Source organism: Anas acuta, chromosome 3, assembly GCF_963932015.1.
Source record: "Anas acuta chromosome 3, bAnaAcu1.1, whole genome shotgun sequence".
NCBI classification, from domain to species: domain Eukaryota; kingdom Metazoa; phylum Chordata; class Aves; order Anseriformes; family Anatidae; genus Anas; species Anas acuta.
In genome coordinates, this window is record NC_088981.1 from 91,647,582 (window position 1) to 91,669,920 (window position 22,339).

General features: G+C 39.2%; 2 protein-coding genes across 6 annotated transcripts in view; one reads left to right on the forward strand and one right to left on the reverse strand.

Moving 5' to 3' along the window:
• Window positions 1-22,339, forward strand: part of KHDRBS2 (KH RNA binding domain containing, signal transduction associated 2) — a 386,008-nt gene that overhangs the window by 132,157 nt on the left and 231,512 nt on the right. The gene's annotated exons all lie outside the window — the stretch shown is intronic.
• LOC137854625 (uncharacterized) lies at window positions 13,201-20,901 on the reverse strand. Its single transcript, XM_068678281.1, has 2 exons — window positions 19,612-20,901; window positions 13,201-15,947 (listed from the first exon to the last, which is right to left on the reverse strand). The coding sequence occupies exon 2, from the start codon at window positions 15,777-15,779 to the stop codon at window positions 14,727-14,729; it is 1,053 nt and encodes a 350-aa protein (XP_068534382.1). The 5' UTR covers window positions 15,780-15,947; window positions 19,612-20,901; the 3' UTR covers window positions 13,201-14,726.

Sequence of the window (22,339 nt, forward strand, 5' to 3'; positions counted from 1 at the left end):
AATCACATAAGCTGTTTTTTCCATGACTGAATGATTTGCCAACTACTGAATGAACTTTTATCTGCTTTCAAGTTTCAATTGTTATTTAAAATAGTTACTAAAGCAAGAAGGTTTTATCACAGAAGACTTAAGTGCACCAGAACTGTACCTTTCATGCATTTCAAGGAAGCTCCACTGCTACTAGACAGAAGCTTGTCCTTTAGGACAGGATTTCTTGCATGAGCTTGTATTTTAAAACACGGGTGTTTAGACTTTATTGGCAACTGCAAAGAACTAAAGTCAACTCACAAAGAACCTACATAGGTTCAGTGATAAATGTATTGGCTTTAGTTGTGTGGTGGTTTTTTTTGTTTGTTTGTTTTTAACAGATTTATTTATTTATTTATTTATTTATTTATTTATTTATTTATTTATTTATTCATTTTAACAGATAAGGTACACAAGTACCTTATCAAAGGCTGGGGAAATGTGGGAGAATTGCAGTACATCCCAGTATGCTCAGTGCAAATGCTAAGTGTCCTGACTGCACTCCTGCAACCTTTAAATATGTGCTTAAATATTGTACAGGGTTAAGTGCACATATATGTAATGTGACATAGGGCCCAACAACACTGTGGTTTGAATCACTATATATTTCTTCATTAGATTGTTTCTACCATGAGCATAATGTCTTGATATCAGAGAATTAATTCTCTGATAGCATTCTCTTGACTTCATTGGTTTTTCAAGAAAGCTGTATAAATAATGTTCAGGCAGCTAAAAAGGGAAGGAAAAGGTTGTGTTTTGTCTATAGAAGGTGATGATCTGAGTATTAGATTATATCCTTTCCTAATCCCCTTGCTTTATGGAAACAGGAGAATTAAAATGTCTTCTTCAGTGTCCTAAGATTCAAAAACCTTTGAGTGTCACCTCCTGTTATGATCATTTAAGCTTATCCAATATAGTTAGGTATGTCATATTTCATTTCAAATGAGAGAGTGACACCTTTCTAAGCAAGAATAATTATGATGGACACTAGAAAGCTAAAAATAGAATTAGCATAATAAAAATAAAATAAAATATAAAATAAAATAAAATAAAATTTTATAGTCTATTGCACTAAGTTTTGTGCTGATCGCATTCCACTCATGCCAGTGTGGTTGCTTGTTCTAGTTTATAGCTATAGTAGTTCAGCCCAATGTGTCACAATAAGACTTCAGCTGTTGTAGTAGGGGATATAAATTTGAGTATTTCTTTAAAAATAACTATTTTGGTTCTTTGAAACAGAAACTGCAAGTTTACTTCCAGCCTGTTGGGAGTTTTGATCTGGACTTTATGCAAAGTCCCTGCAATGTTTGTTTCCTAGGTAAGATGTTTCTGTTTCATTGAACTACTCGTTTATCATCTTTAGTCATAAAATCTCTAAGGGAAAGATAGAACAATGCATGACATTGGATTTAGAAAACTGGCTCACATCCAAAAGCATCAATAGCTAGTTTTAAATCACTAAATGGTGCTCACCCAATTAATCTTTTTCTGTTAGGTTTTCCTTTGCTATGTGTAAAAGTATTATTGACTTTAGATTGTTATCTCTACAACCCTGGTACCTTAGAGCTTACAGCCATCTTACCCCACAAGAGGGTTTATATCCAAGTGCAGTTTATAGCCAACACTCAGCATGCATTCAAGATATGAGCAGAAGTAACAGCAACTCACTGCTTCTGCTGCAGCACAATTTTTCCTATTGTAAATCTCTCTACCTGCCTGATACTGACTGCTGTGAAGCTATAAGGACTGTAACAAACAATGAGCAGCAAAGAAAGATAGAAGCAAAAACAAACAAAATGAAACAATGACAACAACAAAGAAAAACAGAGCACTCCATATTTTGAAACTGGAATATTTCAAGTGCTCATCTGCAAAAGGATGTTAATCCTTTAAAGTCTACTTTAATCTACATTCTCTCAGCTTTTCTTTTAAGCAAGCATGTCAAAAGGTATGAAAGACTTTCAAACTCTAAAACTAGGTTTTAGCTGAACAAAACAAACAAACAAACAAAACATCCAAAGAATATACTTTCTACTTATACAGAGAAAATGAAAATCTGTTAGCAGTCACAGATTAAAAGTAGAGACTGTCATTATCACTGCTATCTACTATCACTACTATCACAACATTATCCAGTGTTACTCAAGTCATAGCAACTGGTTGCTCAACCACCACAGTTTCTTTGGAAAATATCTGTGTATCACCTCCAGTGTGAAACTCCCTTTAGGGGATGGAATTCATTGTCACAGAACAGATCACAAACAATATTTCTTAGAATATCTTTTACTCATAAAGCTGTTTTTACTAATAGCAGATAACTATTCTAACAGCACATTCACTTATTTACTCTCACATTTGATTTGCACACTCACTCACAATTACCTGGTTAAAACAGTGCTTGTGAAGCCAACTCTGACTATGTACTCAGAAAGTCCATCCTAGCAGACCAATTCCACTCAGAGGGTCCTTTATTTCATAAGATGTATGTATAATCCCATAGCTTTCATCTGCATATAGCAGCTGTCTTACATGTAGATGCAGAGTTACACAATGCGAGCTAGTACTTACCAGCCTCTTGGTATTCTCAGACTGTATGTTCTGGTAGGTTTGTAGAAACTGAACCGAACATCTGAAGTTGTTGACATACTGTTTTTTTTCTTTCTTTTTTTTTTTTTTTAATTAAATGTTTTGGTATTATATAAGAAAAACTTATGTTTCTTCGTACAAGAAAAATTGGAATGCAAGGTTTTCTTTAAATTCGAAGGATGACAGAAAAAGAGACTACCATGTATTCCTAGCTTTGACATGTGATGATTATTGATGAAAAATTAAAGTTCATATGTTGATTACTAATTTAAATACTCAAAAAATTTTGTAATTTAAGTTTAAAATTGTTGTATTTATCTCTTTTGACTCCTACATGTATATGATCTCCTCTAAGTGTTCCAGAGGTGCATTTCCTGTACTTACTGAAGCCAATGGTAGTGAGAGGAATAAACCATTCTTAGTATTTTGCTGACTGAGAGAATGAAAATCAACTGCAAACTCAAAATCTATTAATTCTAAGACTGAAGTTTGATCTAAAGAGTGGGATGTTAGGATGGTTGCAGAGATTCAGCCATCTATATTATCTTAAATATTTCCTGCTAACTTGATTTACTGAGTGCAATGATACTTCCGTGTAATTAGTAATGGCATTTTCAAAATGGATTAACCAAGAGGGCAGTTTAACCTTGTGTTAAAAATTACAGACTGTAGGGCTGGTAGTTAAGAAAATTACATTGTCCTCACAAAAGAATTACATCTGACTTTGAACAGATGCTGAAAAATCCAAATTTTATTACTGGTGCAACACAGTGGTGATATAAAAAGACTTCATCTCCTCCCTTGCATCTAATGTTTAAACAGACTTACAGTTATAACTCTGACAGGATATTTGTGAGAATTATATTGCTGTTTTCAGAAAGGTAGGACACACTCTTCTCTTTCTGCTAAATTAGACTACTTCCAAGGAAAGGGAAAAGTGTTAAGATAGTGCTTCAGAATTTTTCTGTCTGGTCTGAGTTAAAAGTGATGAAGGACCACAAAACATTAAAGAAGACAAAACATAAGTAGCAAAAGAGAGGAATGTGGGAATGGTAGAGATAGTCTCTAGTGAAAATAATACATATTATTCACAGCAGCAGAAGATTACACGCTTTCTGTTTTGCCAACCTGTACACTTCTAATAAATTTTTGATCTGAAAACACTTTTTTTTTTTTTTTGTGGATTATCATACTTTTTTTAAAAATCCTTTTTTATTCAGCATAAAAGGTGTAAACACCTGCCGTGTACACATATACTATGTATTAGAAACAAGCTGCCCAAGCAAGCTCTGATATTCCTCTATCAGTACTGGTGTTGATTTGACACCTAAAAGTTAGAGATGACATTCAGATCTGTGCCAAATTCTTCTTGATTTCAAGTCATTCTGAATTTTTGACCTGAAGAATCAATGGTGCTTGCTGGTACAATTTAGTTATTGCTATTGTGCCTGCAGGTGCTCTGGGACCAGCTGGGGCTTCCCTATTTCCCACAGATGGCAGAATTTTCAAACCTGGATATCTAGTCAGTGTGAGTACTGACGCTGACATCAATGTCTTTGCAACAGGCAATAAGTTTAAATTATAAATTAAAAAAAAAAAAAAAAAAAAAGGAAGATGAAAACTATAAGTAAATGAACTTGATAGCTTACAGAAATTTGAGGGACTGTAGATCTCTTCACAGTGATGTTTTTCCTCATCCACACTTCCTCAGAACAGTGATTTATATTCCAAAGAATTTTATTTATCTGCATGAGGCTTTTTAAAGACCAGGTTTAATCTTGCTGAGGTTTTGTTTTATGATTATTGTTCTTGCTGTTTTACATATAGATAAATGCAGAAAGAAATGCTTTGAATTATTTGCAGCAATTATGTTAAATCCCAGTTTTCCATGCCTAATGCTATCTGTGCTCTTGAGGACCATGATAAATACTTTTAATATATTTTAATGGGTTACTGTTACAAGGAATTTTGCATTGCACAATAGAGGCAGCATTGCAGTAAATTACATTACAGTGCACACAATTAAATAGAATAATGAAAAAAATCAGACTTGGAGCAACAGCTCTTCAGAGTCCTCTGAAATTTGATTCCATGATAAACATAATAGGAAAAGATGGTGAGTGGAATTTAGATAGCTAAGCTAGATATTATTTTGTTTGTAACATCTCCATCAGGGATTAATGTTCTCTTATTCATAGACATTGATTAGTCTCTAGATTATTTTTCTGATTGATTCCTGTTTTACTGTAGCCTTCCTTCTTTGTTTATCTACCCAGCATCAATATAACTTTATAGCTCTAACTTCATCATGGAACCGTTGTTATGCAATCTGCAGTAATATGTGGGTTCTCAATAATGGTTTTAAGAAGATCTGTAGATTTATATTCAGCTGGTAGCCATACATCACTAAAACAAACAAACAAAAACAAACAAACAAACAAACAAAAACTTCATCATTCCTTAAAAATATATATATATATAAATTTCACATATTCTCACAACAGGTCATTTCAAGAACACTTGAAAATGAGACACTTCTGTTTTATCAAACATAGTTAAATTAAGGCATGTGTGCAGCTCTGGGCAGTCATTGTTTTGAATATGCAATGAAAACAAAAATGTGATATTAAGATCATAGATGGTATTATTGCTTTTTTAAAAAAAAATATTTTTTGTTACCTTTTTTGGAGATGAAGATAGATTGAATCCAACAGAGATGTGGTATTTGAAGTCACAAGGAATCTAGATTTAATTCCTATCCTTCTGTGGCACTGGGAAAGTGATATTCTTTCCTATGGTCTTATTAGTTTTCCTACAGTAGAGGATAATAATACTTGCCCATCTACTTTAGAAGTTGTTATAGAGCTATATATTCATTGATAATTATAAATTTCTTCATAAAAGCTTCATTTTATTGAACTAACTACCTCCAAAACAACTGCAGAATACCTCCAACTCCTAAGGAAATTTGTGGTTGTGTTCAAGGCTTTCAGGTTCTTTTTCAAACACTATTTACTGGTAGGATGTTTAACTATTTATGAAGTTAGCTATTCCACTGGTTAAAATTAGAATAACCCCACTCCACTTAAAATTTGAAAGAAAAAAATGATGTTCACTGTTAAAAATAAAAAATAAAAAATTGTAGGAGGTAAGATGTTGGTTAGAATGTGCATATAAGGTCTTAGCCAGGTTCACCATGTGTACTGGGTTTATGTGTCAAGGTTTTAGAAGCAGGGTTGCCTCTGTGAGCAAAGCCCAGCAGCTACCCCATGTCAGGTCAGAGCCAACTCCAGCCAGCTCCAAAAGGGACCTGCTGCCGGTCAAAGCCGAGTCAGAGAGTGATGCTGGGTGGGCCTCTGTGAGAGCAGATAGAGAAAAAAACTACTGTGCAACAGCAGCTGGGTGAGTGAGGAGTGAAAAGCAGCCCTGCAGACCCCAAGGTCAGTGCAGCAGGAGGGCAGGAGGTGCTCCAGGCAGGCAGCAGAAATTCCCCTGCGGCCTGTGGAGAGGCCCCTGGTGGAGCAGGCAGTCCCCCTGCAGCCCATGGGTCCCACACGGAGCAGATCTCCATGCTGCAGCCCATGGAGGAGCCCCCGGTGGAGCAGATGGATGTGGCCTGGAGGAGGCTGTGGCCCATGGAGAGCCCCCACAGGAGCAGGCCCCGGGCTGGAGCTGCAGCCCATGGAGAGAAGCCCACGCAGGAGCAGGGGATCTGGGGGGAGCTGCCGCCCACATGTGGGAGACCCGTGCTAGAGCAGTTTGCTCCTGACAGATGGACCCCGTGGTTGACCCCATGTGGAGCAGGGGCAGAGAGTGACCGAGAAGGAGCGGTGGAGATGAAGCGTTAGGGACTGACTGCAGCCTCCATTCCCCATTCCCCTGCACCGCTCATGGGGAAGAGGTAGAAGGGGGTGGAAGGAGAGAAGGTGTTTCTGGTTAGCTTTTAGTTCTCCCTGCTGTATTGTGTTAGTAACAGGCAACAAATTACATTAATCTTCCTAAGCTCTTTGTTTTACCCATGATGATAACTGGTGAGTGATCCCCCTGTCCTTATCTCAGCCCTTGAGTCCTTTCCCTTGTATTTTCTTCCCCTTTCTCTTTTAGGAGGGGGAGTGAAGAGAGTGGTTGTGGTGGACTTTGGCTGCCAAGCCAGGTAAAAGCACCACCATGGTTTATCACCTTTTGTCTTTCACACAAACCAGGTTTCTTTGAAAGCACATCTTTAGAAGTAACCCTGGCTGTTCACAATGTACCCTGATCTCGTAAACCATGTTTGGAAGACTTAATAACATATCTATTTTTTTAGCCTAGGGATTTGTCAGTGCTTTGCTGAATCTAGGCCTTACTCGCAATTCTTCCCTTTCTGTGTTTACAGACCCTTGCTGTGAAAGTAAAAGGCTGCTTGATGTTTATGCTTTGTTGCTCAAGCAGATTAATGATTTAGGGGATATCTATAAACTTTGAAGAATTCATTTAAGAGTCATTTTAGAAGTAGAGAAAAAACTAACAACAGCAAAGCTGTTTTTCTCTCCAGCTATAGGTCCCATTTCATCTTCTGCTACATTTAAAAAAGTCTGTTACCACATGCTTCTTATTTGACAGGAGAAGGAAAGTAAAAAGATATTTCCTTTGTATTATGCTTTTAATTCCTCTCCAGAGGTTAGTTTAGAGGGTAGGGAGATAGAAGGAATGGCCAGCAAGCCTTCTTTCCGTAATTAAAAACATAATTAAACATGTAAAAAAATCTATTCAACTCTAGGGTAACACTGATATTGAGTCTCTGGCTATTAACAGATTTGATCCATAGGCCCATTTGTAAGTTCAAAAATAATGTTTTACCATTCTTTAAATTGATGTAGCATACCCTGAATAGTTTGACAAAAAATATTTTTCTTTAAAAAAGAATACAAAACCAGCTACCCCAAATGCCAGCCTAGCAATTCTTTGTTACTTGCATTGTTCTGTGAGTTGCACGGAAATTGTCTTATGGAAGAATTGTGCAGATTACCGCGTAGGTAATATTTCCTTTCCTTCACATGCATCCACATTCAGAGTGTATCAAAGCACCCAAAAAACTGTAAAGCATCTCTTTGAGATTCTGTGAGATGTTGAAGAAAACTGCAGGTAATATAAACTTCTGCATGTAGAAGTAAAATTAAAATTTCTCTTTAACACACGTTCATATCTTTTTCAAATTTTATTTGGTACTTTGTATAGAAATTTGTACCAACTGAAGGGTGCCTACAAAATTACCTAGCATACCAGATATATAGTGATATTCTAAAAATCTCCACAATGATGAGGAATGACAAATCCTACCAATATGCTGTCCAAGCATTCAGTGAATGTTGATATTTCCAATTTTATGGTGGTAGACATACATATTCATTGGAATACAACTGTAAAAATATTGCTGGTGTCTTATGTCTATAGGTCTGTCAGTCTGACTTTGGTGCCGGGGAAGCTCATGGAGCAGATTACCTTGAGTGTCATCACGTGGCACTTGCAGGGCAATCAGGCAATCAGGCCCAGTCAAAAGGGGTTTATGAAAGGCAGGTCCTGCTTGACGAACCTGACCTCCTTCCATGACTAAGCTTAGTGGATGAGGGAAAGGCTGTGGATGTGGTCTACCTTGACTTTAGTAAGGCTTTTGAAATTGTTTCCCACAACATTCTCCTCAAGAAACTGGCTGCTCATGGCTTGGACTGGCATACGCTTCATTGGGTTAAAAATTGTCTGGGTAGCCAGGCCCAAAGAGTTGTGGTTAGTGGAGTTAAATCCAGTTGGAAGTCAGTCACTAGTGGAGTCCCACAGGGCTCAGTACTGGGGCCAGTCCTCTTTAATATCTTTTAATTGATCTGGATGAGGGGATCGAGTGCACCCTCAGTAAGTTTGCAGACAACACCAAGTTAGGTGCATGTGTTGATCTGCTCAAGGGTAGGAAGACCCTTCAGGATGCTCTGGATAGGCTGGACTGATGGGCTGAAGCCAACTGTATGAAGTTCAACAAGGCCAAGTGCCAGATGCTGCACTTGGGGCAGAACCCCAAGCAGAGCTACAGGTTGGGAGATGAGTGGTTGGAAAGCTGCCTGGCAGAGAAGGACCTGCCAAGTGCCAGGTCCTGCACCTGGGGCACAATAACCCCAAGCAGAGCTACAGGCTGGGAGATGAGTGGTTAGAAAGCTGCCTGGCGGAGAAGGACCTGGGAGTGATGGTGGACAGTCAGCTGAATATGAGCCAGCAGTGTGCTCAGGTGGCCAAAAAGGCCAACAGCATCCTGGCTTGTATCAGAAACAGTGTGGCCAGCAGGACTAGGGAAAAGATCATCCCCCTGTACTCGGCTCTGGTGAGGCCACACCTTGAGTACTGTGTTCAGTTTTGGGCCCCTCGCTACAGGAAGGACATCGAGGTGCTGGACCTTGTCAAAAGAAGGGCAGTGAAGCTGGTGAGGGGTCTGGAGAACAAGTCTTATGAGGAGCAGCTGAGGGATCTGAGGTTGTTCAGCCTGGAGAAGAGGAGGCTCAGGGGCAACAATATCACTCTCTATAGATACCTACAGGATGCTGTAGCGAGGCGGGGATTGGTCTATTCTCCCATGTGCCCAGTGATAGGGTGAGAGGAAATGGGCTAAAGTTGCACCAGGGGAGGTTTAGGTTGGATATTAGGAGAAACACCTTTACGGAAAGGGTTGTTAGACATTGGAATGCGCTTCCCAGGGAAGTGGTTGAGTCACCATCCCTGGAGGTCTTTACACTTTTAGATGTAGAGCTTAGTGATATGGTTTAGTGGAGGACTTGTTAGTGTTAGGTCATGGGTTGGGCTAGGTGATCTTGGAGGTCTCTTCCAACCTAAATGATTCTGTGATTCTCTGTGATTATTTATGAAGTATGTCTGTGAAACATTTCTATACTGTCTTCTGCATCAAATTTGAAATAATTTAGAGTTACCAAATTTCATTGTTTTTGTTTGTTTGTTTGTTTTTAATGAAATTCACATAGAGTAATTTTCTTTTCTCGGGATTTATCATTTTTGACTTTCCTGATTAGCCTACCACCACATACATACAATATGTATTATTATTATTTATTAATGTATATTGGGATGCAGTAATTTTGAAATAAATTCATGATTAAATGAAAATCTTTACACTCATTACATTGAAGTATATCAGTATTAAGAAGTGCTAGAATAGTTCAGAAATCTATCCATAAATATATTTAAACTGTTCACACATGACTGGGAACTCATATCCAGTACTTCAAGTATAGTGAATAAATTGTTATTCGTCACCAGGATTATATGGAATTTTGTCCTAATACATATACTGAATTACATTTCATATGCTACTTGGCAATTTATTCATCAGGAGGGTAGCCTAGAATCATAAATAAATAAAAGAATCTTACATATGTTACTTTAAAATGAAGCAGTAAACCATTCTATGTAAAGTTAGTTTCGTTTGCTCACTTGGGCTTCAATGAGAAACAGCTTGCGATAGATCATACACCTGGTTATTTATTGTATGGACTTTTGTTTCCAAACTAATCTTCTCCATAGCTGAACTATAAAATTTTCTTGAATTATGTAGCGATAAGGGAAAATTTTTACATTCTGTATTATACTATTTGTAGTATGCAGTACAATACAACACTGAAATCTGGAGTTGTCATAGCACACTGAGTTATTAACTTATCTAGCATTATTTCCTGGCTCTGGAAATAGTATTCAGTGTTTTAGAAAATGATGAGAGGAGAAATAGGGGCAAATAATATTCCTAGGTAATTGAAAAAGGTAATATGCTTGAGGAGAGAATTCCTTCCTATCATGCATAAGTTATCACCTTATACCATGAAATGCAAGATCAAATGACCCTTCATAATACATTAGCTAGCACAGAAACATATGTTATTCTTTCCCATTCAGCATGCCTAATTAAATTTTGCTAAGCTATTGGTGCAAAGTATTGCCTTGTATCAAAAAATGTCATTAGAAGAAAAAAATCCTTTGTGTCTTTGAAATAGATTACATACACTGTACTGAAAGTATGGCAGGAATATTGCAATATATTAGAAACGATACCTGATAACAAAAAGAAAATCTAAGAAAGAGTATGTTTAGATAGGAGTTGCAACAAAGCTCTGACAGGTTATACTAGTCTAAGTGGTCTTTAGTTTGATTTATTTCTTTCATTTTCTGTAAGTTGAAGAAAAGGGTTTATAGACTTCAAGGAAGTGTCATTGCTTTAAGACTCAAATATAATGGGGCATGAAAAATTGGGAGTTCTACCATATACCATGATATATTTGTGATAGTTTGTTCCTTTATTTCTGTGAATGATTCGTGATGTATGCTCTCATTTTAATTTTAAATATGGAAAAGTCATTCATTATATGTTGAATAGGCCACAGTTGAGTATCATTAAGAAGATGAATGTGCTTCTGGACTGATAGGAGCATGTCTGAAAGATTTGAAATGTTAGAAATTATCCTGTCAACTTTTGGCATCTCACAGGATAAAAACAAAAATGCTGAGAATACACATAAAGTGATACTTTTATGTTGTTTATTGTTTTCTACTTTGTTTAGGTATCTTTGGTGTTAGGATTGCTGCAGTCATTAGTTGGGAGCTGCTTGTAGTTATTTTTATGTTTTTGTTGTTTGTTTTTTTTTTGTTTGTTTTTTATGTAGGATTTTATTTCTGTCTTATTTATGACTCTATTTATTTTATTTTATTTTATTTTATTTTATTTTATTTTATTTTATTTTATTTTATTTTATTTTATTTTATTTTATTTTATTTTATTTTATTTTATTTTATTTTATTATTTTTTCAGACCAGGGAGGTCATGTTTTTAAATCCGGACAACTTTTAACAGTTTGGATGTTTATTCTTTCCATACCTGCACAGCCCCCAGTGTGGGCTTAACCTGGAGACACTGAATTCTGCAAGAGTTACATGTATCTTTGGAGTCTGAGGAAGTTCAAGCATAAAAGTAGGGGAAACTTCACTATGATGTATTCCTATTCACGTTCACTCACGGGTGAACTGCTTTGTGCCCTAGGAGGGGCTATGAGACTGGCTACCGCCAAGTCTTGTCCTTGAGTTTGTCCATGGCTGGGTGGTGAGAGTACTACTTTGCTGTACATTACATCAGATTTTGGTAGGAATGAGTTCAAGCTATTTCTTTGTCCTGACAACAGTTATTTAACATCAATTCAGGGCATAATTAAATATTAAATGCAGACTTAATTTGAGCAGGTATAATATCTGGACTTGCAACATCCAATCAGAATGTTTATGTGTATCCTAAAAGATAGTAGAATGGAAGAGAGAAAGAGGGGAAGGGAGGAAGGGAGGAAGGGAGGGAGGAGGGGAGCACTGTCATTTTTAATATATGTTAATAACATATCACTATTATTACATTAATATATTTTATTATCTTACATTTAACATAGTGAAATATATTCTTACCATCTCATATTTCTAATTTTGTCAGTAGCCTCTATTTCAGTTATTTCAAATTCTTGTGAAGATTAATTTAATTGCAAAAGTGTTCGGAGTGTTCTTTTTAAGCATTCATCAGTATGTTTCTGGCATATTTGGTTCAACCAAACAGACTTTAAATACTGTGTTTCAATTTAGTTTTGACACAGATAAGAAAGACATATCAAGCACCTTTTGTAAAAATGACAGTGCCAAGTATTTTGTGCAATATATTATAAAGAGAACACTAAAATACAAAGTGACATTTTTCTAGAGGATAAGCAGACTGTAATACTGTAAATTATTCTGCAGTACAGCGTATAATTACCTTTTGAATTTGTAGGTAAACTCAGAAACCAGAAGTGTTCCTGAAAATAGAAAATAATGAGCTTCTTAATAATATAATTCTTATCTAAAGATCACCTTTCAAAAGAAGTATCATGACCACCAGATTTAGCTGTAATAAAAAGAAATAAGTTGATTAATATAGATACAATGTTATGTCTGACATGATGCAACAGAGAAAAGACATTGAAAAAATAAAATGAAACAAAGCTCTGGTAGTGTTAAGCCAGCAAATGCATCTGGATTTCATTCAAGAAGAAAGCTGTCTACCAGAATAGTGGGGAAAAATATAAATCCCTCTACTTGCCAAGGTCACACAAGCCTTGACAATATTTTTTGTATCAGGTTCCTGCTCTGTTTTCCCCAGTCCATCTTCTGCACTCCCACTGATTACAGAAAATTGTACCTATCTCATCTACATCCATGTTGTGAGTATATGCAGCTCCCTATTCAAATGCATAAATGTGAACTATGAGGAAACAAAGTGCCTAGACTCCTGTTAGAATCAGCGGAGATGAAAGGAACACCATCATTAGAGTGCAGAGGTCTCTCCAACTGGCTAACTCCAGATATCTTATCTAAGGCAAGCTGAAGAATTCTCTGGATGCCTTGAATACTGTTGATTATTGTTGCTTAAACATTGGTGTCTGGTGCCATTTAAAATGTATTCCACCTGCCCTGTACTAACTTGGATCTTAGCACAAACTTCCCACACACCTGTTATGCTTGAGAAAAGTCAGATAGGCTCTGGTATGTTATAAATGGCTCAGGATTCAAATTAGGATTAAATAAAAAAATAGGATTTATTAAAAGAATATAAAGGAATAGAGGTAAGCAAACAGCGCTGGGTGCACCGGGAGTCTCCGCTCCACCAGGACGCACACCAGTTACATCAAGCAGCTGATTTTTATGCACCTAGACTAATACATATTCATTACTACTTCTAAAAAAGTAGATTATTATAATTAGCTTCCGGGGTCCAGTTCCTCCTACTGGAGCATGCGCATCAGTCTCCTCTGGGGGTCTCTAGGGGTCTTTCATGCTGAAGGCTCGTAGTCTTCCTCTCACCCTTTGTACTTACTCGGCACTATTCCAAGTTTATGGAACACTCTCTGTACACTCTCCGCAGGTCTTGTCTCCCAACCGTCCTTCAGCTTCTTCTTTCTTCCTCTTAATCTCTTGGCCCCCCTGGCCAGATACCAAGGATCCCATAACAGTCACCAGCAGTCACCGGTTATTATCAGTTGTTCTGAAACTCCCAAACAGGTTGGCGATTCACAAGCAATTAAAACATTCTTTCCCAGCTATTCACAGTCATCTACATAACATCTATAGCAGTGTTAAATCAATCTCGACAGAGAAGACAGAAAAGAAAAACTGTAACTGTTAGAACTAGAAGTCAGGAATAACAAAAGCAAACAGGTTCATAAATTTAAGGAGTGTTTTCTGAAGACGTGATAAACTGACTGGAATGAGGGGGAGACCGGAGCACACTGCATCTGTGGTTCAAGAATTAAATTGCCAGTGCAGGGCCCAGAGGCAGGCAGGATTCAAACAGAATTATTGCAATTATTACATTATTACAGACTTATTTATTTATGGACACGAATTTATGGACACGAATTGGAATTGTTAAAACATTCCTCACAATCCCTTATCTTCTTTTTAATATCCCCAATTCGTGTCTCTTCTGTTATTAATAATTGGATTTCATCAGTTTGTTCTCGGTTTGTTCTCCAATCCTTAAGCATCATAATTGACATATTCCCTTCCTTTCTTAATGAAGTTATTACCAATGTACTATTTATCACCCGGCATATTAATAATGTAAAACAAGGTATCATACAAGGTACAAATAATAACGTCATTACACCACATAACAAAAAAAATAACATTCTTCTAACCCATGGTCCACCAGGCAGCCATGAAAATAAATCCCATTCCATATCCTTCCAGGTTTGTGTTGGGACGTGGGCTAATTTTCTAATTTCCTTGGTTATCTTTTTAACTACTTTTCCATTATCGTCAATTCGTAAGCAACAATTAGAATAATTTAGTTTACCACACACACCCCCTTCTTCTGCTAGTAAATAGTCTAAGACCATTCTATGTTGGAAAATAGCATTCCTCATCTGGGTAGATTGGTCAGCTAAGAGATCCAGAGCTGTTGCTGTTTGATTAGTTATTAATTCGAGAACTGCTTGTAACCTAATTATGCGATTCAAATTATAAATAGGTTCTCGAGCTCCAGATATTACCTCATTTGGATTCCATGTAGCTGGTCCCTAATACTGTATGATTCTTTCAGGAGGCCATTCGTTTTCTCTCCATTTTTGAGCACTACCTCCGGCTAAAGAGGTATCAATGTATCGTTTCTCCCTATCAATATCAATATCATCATATAATTTTATTCCCAAGTGATTCCCTTGTATTTGAGATAATAAAAAGAATAAAGGTCTTATGTATCCCACGTAACATACTCCTGACCAATCTTTTGGTAGCCTTTTGTAGGCCCGTTTGCCACATACCCAATAATGTCCTTTTAAAGCCCACACCCCATTTGGAAAAGGACCGTCCCACTCCTTTTTATTCCTTGGGGCATGAAAATACAAGGTGTTCTCATTACCAAGAGGCCCCGTTACAATGTTTGCCTCATTAATGCTTGTATACATACACTTCCAAGCCCCCGCACTAGATTCCCACTCACAATTACAACTAATTTCTCCTTCACGATTTGTCATATTACGAGCTGACCAGAAATGTTTAAAAGAAACTTGTGTCCCATTCTCATTTTGCCACCTCCAGCGGTAGACTTTTACCACATGCTGTTCACTGGTGGTGTTATCACGCTGACAACTCAAAATTTGAACGTCAAATTGTCCTTTTGATTGTGCTCTTGCCATGGCTTTACACCCAGGCCCAAAAAATTCCTTAGATGAGCATCTCAGCCAAGTCCCGTTTTTTAGCTGGACATGTGTGGTATTCCATTTCCCTTTACTTGCTGTACAGTTTATAGGTCCACATTCGGGATCAGTACATTCATATCCAGGGGACAGAGTCCATTTACAAATGCTTTCTCCTACTTTTACTGTTCCTGTTTGGTTTAAACAATATATACCTTTTCTTGATGAATGCAATTGCCACGGGTCCTCCTCCTCTTTCCAGAACTGTGTTCCATCATGAACCTCACTCAAATTACTAACCCACCACTTAGGTTCGACTGGGCCAGCTACCCAAGGCCAACTTTCAGCTTCTCCTGGTCCTCCACAAACCCAGCAATTGCTAAGATTAAAAGCCTTAGCCACTTCCTCCCCCAAAATAAAAAAAATTATTTCCATGGCTCAATTGCCCTTGTAAGAATAGTACCAGGAAGTATAACATCCTTCTGCGTCGTCCAGCGAGTATCGTAAAGGTGTGAGAAATGCCTTGGGGTTGGATCCACCTTCAGAATCTGTTTAAACTCGTGTCACTGTTCGGCTTTCGAGAGTGATTCAGCTCCTGGAAAACTAATTACAATAGGTTAAAAAAAAACAACAAAATTCTTACTATATACATACATTTTCCGTTTGCTCATTTGTTTCTTTCTCTGGGACAGCTTGATTTCAGTGTGGGAGAAGTCCGGTAGAGGCCCTCACACTCGGCAGTCAATACCCATAGGGGTTGCCTCCCTCGGTAGACTATACACACCGCAGTGGAGAATCCTGCCCCGGTCTTGCCTTCTCACCTTTCTTCATTGCGGGCTTGCTTGTCCCCTTCTTCTGGTGTTTCATGTAAAGCATGCCCTATTTCCGGAATATTAGTTCTTTTTAGTTTTAATTTCAGTTCCCCAGGAGCGGACTCAACCCTCCAAGTTTTGGTATTTATTGGTCCTTTTACTCTGGATGCATGGGTCCAACCCCTTTCTGCTGTTCTCACAGCTGTTTCAGTAGTCAGTAAAACAAGGTACAGTCCCTCACACCCATGCCCTTGAGCCAAAAGCAAAAAGTCAATAGCAGCTTGATCCTGTAAGAGCGCATGTCGCAGACTATTTTGATCTGGTAACATCTCCTCAAGTATCTCTGTCATGGCATAGGCTTGCTTCTTGGCCCAGCATACCAATTTTTCTAAGTTGTTACATGCGGCCGCAGATGCCACTCCAAGCACTAAAATTGCCAATGCTGCTCTAGCTGCAACCCCACACAATTCAACATTATCATTGCTATCCGGTGCAAGCAATGCCCATTTATGTCTGGTGATCTCACGCAACTATAACAAGCTAGGAGCAAATACCATGAGTTTATCTAAGTAACATGGACATCTGATAGCATTTGCAGGGATACCTTGCCAGGCCCCATCCCCACAAATCAGAAGCACATCAGGAGGTAAGGCCAAAGCTGTACAATTGTTCCAAACACTGTAGTTGTTACCCCTTGTCTCCATGCTATAAACTCCTAAACCCTGCTTAGCAGCGTCATTGTAATCACAGGTGTTATTTGTGTTTTTGTACCGGTATGGCCCTTTCCCAGTTCCTGTAGCAGGATTCATCTGATAGCCACGGCTACGTTCACATTTGTAGCCACCTTTCAGGTTGATACAGATTTGACTACAGATACCAGGGTTTTGACATTCATCAATTCCACAGTTTCTCTTTTCTACAAAGTCAAACCCAGCTGGACAGTCACATTCATTTATGTTGCATTCCTTTAGGGGCTCATCACCCCAGTCCTTGCAGTCTCTCTGCTGGTTACACACTTTATTGATATCTATGCACACAAAGTCAGATTCAGTACACATCTTCTTCACACAAGCACTCTCATCACTGCCATCTGAGCAGTCTTCACATTTTACTCTAGCACCGTTGGCAGCAGTGCACAGTCAGGTGAAGGCGAGCAGCAGGCAGAGCACCCCGCACCGTCACCTGTGTCACTTATACTACTCCTATTACCCATGCTGTTAGTGTCAGTGGCATCCTCCTTGTACCGTTTCTGTCTTTGTCTCCCCCTTTTCTTTTTGTCACTGGCCATTCACCACAAATGGATGAGACACATGATTACTAGTTAGGAAAGAGAGTGTAACGTCTGCTATACGGCTGCAGGCAGTGCCAGCTGCAACCTTAGGTTTGTGAAAGAGCCTGCCGGTGGTCATTTGGCAGTGTAATCTGCGTCTCTGCACTCCTGCCCTGCAATAGAGCTAAGTCGTCATTAGTAATAGTTATAACACCGATCTGGGGACGAATAGTCTTTTTTTATATTGCAAGATAAACCTTTTATAAAAAGAATGCTAGAGTGAAGCAGCACAGCCGCTGCTGCCGCTGCCTCCATGGTTATGTCAGACAGGCTGCAGGGTCCTGATGTCCGTCCCTCTGCTCTGTGCCAACTCGCCTCACGGTGAGGGTCAGCTACCAGTGTCCACTGACGCCTCTGGTCTCCCGTAGCAACTCGATCTCGGATGTTCTGCAATTACTTCAATTTCCCCGCGTTTTGCAGCTTCTGTCAGGTCTATTCTGTGTCTCTCAGAGCCGTCCGTGGCTCTGCAGCGTCTCTCAGGGCTCTCTCCATCCAGCGGTAGTCCCTCCGTAGTGTCTCGGGCCTCCCAGCGCCGCTCCGGTCTCTCGGCGCCGCTCCGGTCTCTCGGCCTGTTCAGGTCTCAGCGAGTCCAGGTCTCGGCCTGTGCGGGCCTCATATGTTGCAGGAAGCATGTCATGTCATGCTCCTGCCTTTTTCTTGTCACAGTCAAAACATTTAAGAGCAAAAATAGGATACACAAGATACACAAGATACACCGGGCCCATATATTAGGCACCACCACTCAAAACTTGGATAAAACAGCACTTCTTTTCAGTCTGTCAAACACCTCGTTTGTCTCTGCCCACTCCCTTGCAGAGAGTACAGAACCACGGATCGGAACTCTGCACTCGCTTTGCAGCAACGCTGCGTCTCACTCACACAGCACACTCGCACACGGAGGCCTCCAGCACATCTCATTCATACCACAGGAATATAATTTAGAATGATAACCAACCAAACAAGTATTGTCTCTGACTGTGTTCTTTGTGAAGTGACTTGTAACACTTTGTTTCAAACCCTTACATTTACAAAAATACTTTCAACACAAAATAATACATACATACATAAAAACACATACAATTATTAACACTCCAGATAGTATCCCTCCAGCAGCTGAAAACATACCGTTTGTTTGCAGTTTCAGGAGTTTCTTTGCTCCTGCGGTGAGCAGCCGAGAGTGGAGTCCCCTCTGAGCAAAAACACTCAGGGTGCACCTAGGGGCGTCCACGCTGCAGCCGATCCCGCAGCCGAGCAGAGTGTCTCCTGCCTGGCTCACCAAAATGACTCACAAAAAGCTGACTCCACAATCAGTAAGATTGTAAAGTAGGTATGTTTACTCAGTTCTGTGCAGCATGGGGCGGGTAGTCCCCCCAAAGTCGTGCAGGCCTAACGTGACAAATTGCTTTAGTAAAAAGTTACATATACATAAACATTCCTATACATATGCATAACCTGTCCCTTTGTGAACACTCCTCCTTATTTCAGACACCTTGGTTAAACTCTGAACCATGAGGTTTTTAATCTGGTTCTCGGGGCCCGAGGGGCTCCTGTTATCTGGTGGTATAAGTGCAGCACAGGCACAAATGTAGCACATATTCATTCTTAATCAATTGCTCTCTAATTTCTAATTCCAATGTTTCAGCTTGCTCTTTTCCGGATCCACGGGTATTCTACTATTAATGTTCAAAGCCTGACAGACCCCGTCCTCCGTGGATCAAAATACAGGGGGTCTTAAGGGTTCTTTTGGTCATTCTATCAAATAATACTGGATCATTTTTAATTTACTCTTTAATTTTCTGGGGCCCCTATTGTTCCAATTTCTAATAATTATTCATAATGGACTTTTTGGTCATATATCTGGTAATTTGCTCCCTTTCTGGTCCTTGGTCTTCGATTTTATCTGACCCATCCAGGAATTTTACTAGTGGCAATTCCCACAGCCCTTGGCTGCCCAGTGAGAGTGTCTTGCAGGGGGTTTAGGACCTATCACCCACCCACGTATCCCTCTTCTCACCAGTCCAGCCCCCCCGACAGGAGATTAGAACCAGTGAGAAAACAAAAAGACCTCCACGCTGACTTTAGAAGTCTCAGTTACACTCACACACACAAAAAATGGCAACCGTACCCTTACCCAACCGGACGGTATCTTACGAATCAGTCGTCTTCGTCCAGACTGTCCAGACTTCAATCGGACGGTATCCACCAGCGTCTTCGTCTGGGATCGAACCAGACGGTATCCAAACGACTGTCGTCTTCGTCCGGTTTGATCCCGGACACCGGAATCCAACCAAACGGTATCCAAACGACTCTGTCGTCTTCGTCCGGATCTTCGCGCGCAGAATTACGGGCAAAAAACAGCCGGCAACAAGGGAGCTCAAAAAAAATCAAATTCTTTGCTTACCTTTATTCAGGTTCAGGATGGCATTAGTCCCGATCTGACTCAAACAGGAGCCACCAAATGGTGGGGCGCCTCTCCTAGATTAAATCAGAATTCAGGAACTATAGCCATCCCGGACGAGCCCCCAAATTGTTATAAATGGCTCAGGATTCAAATTAGGATTAAATAAAAAAATAGGATTTATTAAAAGAATATAAAGGAATAGAGGTAAGCAAACAGCGCTGGGTGCACCGGGAGTCTCCGCTCCACCAGGACGCACACCAGTTACATCAAGCAGCTGATTTTTATGCACCTAGACTAATACATATTCATTACTACTTCTAAAAAAGTAGATTATTATAATTAGCTTCCGGGGTCCAGTTCCTCCTACTGGAGCATGCGCATCAGTCTCCTCTGGGGGTCTCTAGGGGTCTTTCATGCTGAAGGCTCGTAGTCTTCCTCTCACCCTTTGTACTTACTCGGCACTATTCCAAGTTTATGGAACACTCTCTGTACACTCTCCGCAGGTCTTGTCTCCCAACCGTCCTTCAGCTTCTTCTTTCTTCCTCTTAATCTCTTGGCCCCCCTGGCCAGATACCAAGGATCCCATAACAGTCACCAGCAGTCACCGGTTATTATCAGTTGTTCTGAAACTCCCAAACAGGTTGGCGATTCACAAGCAATTAAAACATTCTTTCCCAGCTATTCACAGTCATCTACATAACATCTATAGCAGTGTTAAATCAATCTCGACAGAGAAGACAGAAAAGAAAAACTGTAACTGTTAGAACTAGAAGTCAGGAATAACAAAAGCAAACAGGTTCATAAATTTAAGGAGTGTTTTCTGAAGACGTGATAAACTGACTGGAATGAGGGGGAGACCGGAGCACACTGCATCTGTGGTTCAAGAATTAAATTGCCAGTGCAGGGCCCAGAGGCAGGCAGGATTCAAACAGAATTATTGCAATTATTACATTATTACAGACTTATTTATTTATGGACACGAATTTATGGACACGAATTGGAATTGTTAAAACATTCCTCACAGGTATATTTTGCTTGCCTTGTTCTGCATGGATACTCAGCTGTTGCGTGGAATACAACTTTGTCACATGGGTGTGGTTGTGGAGCAAGTACTTCTTCAAAACTGAGAAGGTTTTATGTTACTTGTGTAATTGCTCCTGATTTCTTCAATTCTTCTTCATTTCCTCTTGCTAGTTTTCATTTTATTTTTTGCCTGGTTACTCTTTCTTGGTCATACTTTTATTCCATATGATTTTCTGATTCAGAAGCAGTTTAGCTGGAACATAGTGTGGAAATTCTAAGTCTTTCTTACACCTCTGATATCTGATGAATGCCAGCTTCATCACCTGTGGATGTTTAAATTCAGTCGCTTTATTATCTGGTTCTGTAGTTTCTCAGTATTTGCAGTTCCCATTTTTGCTGTGTGTGGTCTCCCATTCCATACTGCAGGCAAATTTCACACAAGTTAGTTCTGGAAATTTCTAAGTTCTTATAAAATTTTTCATTCATTTATTTTTGCCTAAATGGAAAAGTGGGCAAAAGCTATCAAAGAATACCCTGCAGTGCTGTAATCAGGAGAATCATGATACATGTATGGGAGTATAGTTGATAAACCATTCTTGTGAGTTGAACATGCTTCTGCTTTAGTTTGAAAGCTCTTCTCAACAAGCAAACATTAGATATTACACTATATTTCTGCTCTGCATGATAGAGATAAAATCATTATAATTTTTTCTAGTAAGTCAGGGCATGCATCTAATTAATAGTCCTTATTGTGAGGAGGGGAAATTTTTAATGTCTGTTGGTATGTACCAAGATATATTTCTGTCTGATAAGCTTCATGCCACGATATCCAGTATTTATATTACAGGCCATATAGTAGTCAGCCTCAATTAACCACGTTGCCAGTTCTTCAGTATATACTCCTTGAGCATCAGGATCAAACAGAACCATTGCAGTGTGAGCTGGAAGGCACAGCAGGTTTGGCATATGGACAACCATGATGGAAAGCCATAGGAAAAGCTTTTAATCTTCCTCTTCTGGCAATCTGAAATCATAGAATCATAGAATCATAGAATATCCTGAGTTGGAAGGGACCCTTAAGGATCATCAAGTCCAACTCTTGACACCGCACAGGTCTACCCAAAAGTTCAGACCATGTGACTAAGTGCACAGTCCAATCTCTTCTTAAATTCAGACAGGCTCGGTGCAGTGACCACTTCCCTGGTTGCAATAAAGGGTTAACAGCAGAGAAGGCTTCTCTTAAAACCACAGGCTCATTTAGGTTAGAAGATACTGTACTTTGTTTTCCTGCTGCTCATCATTTTTTTTCTATGCAGTAATGCAAATCTTCCAGGTGAACTTTAGTGCCGTCATCCCCATCCACAGATGATCTGACAGGCTCATTGATCAGTCCATTAGAATGCTGCACCTGCTTTATCATTTAGTTTGC

Coding starts and splice junctions, on each gene's coding strand:
- LOC137854625 (XM_068678281.1), bottom strand. CDS start 15,779: ATGGAAATAATTTTTTTTATTTTGGGGGAGGAAGTGGCTAAGGCTTTT.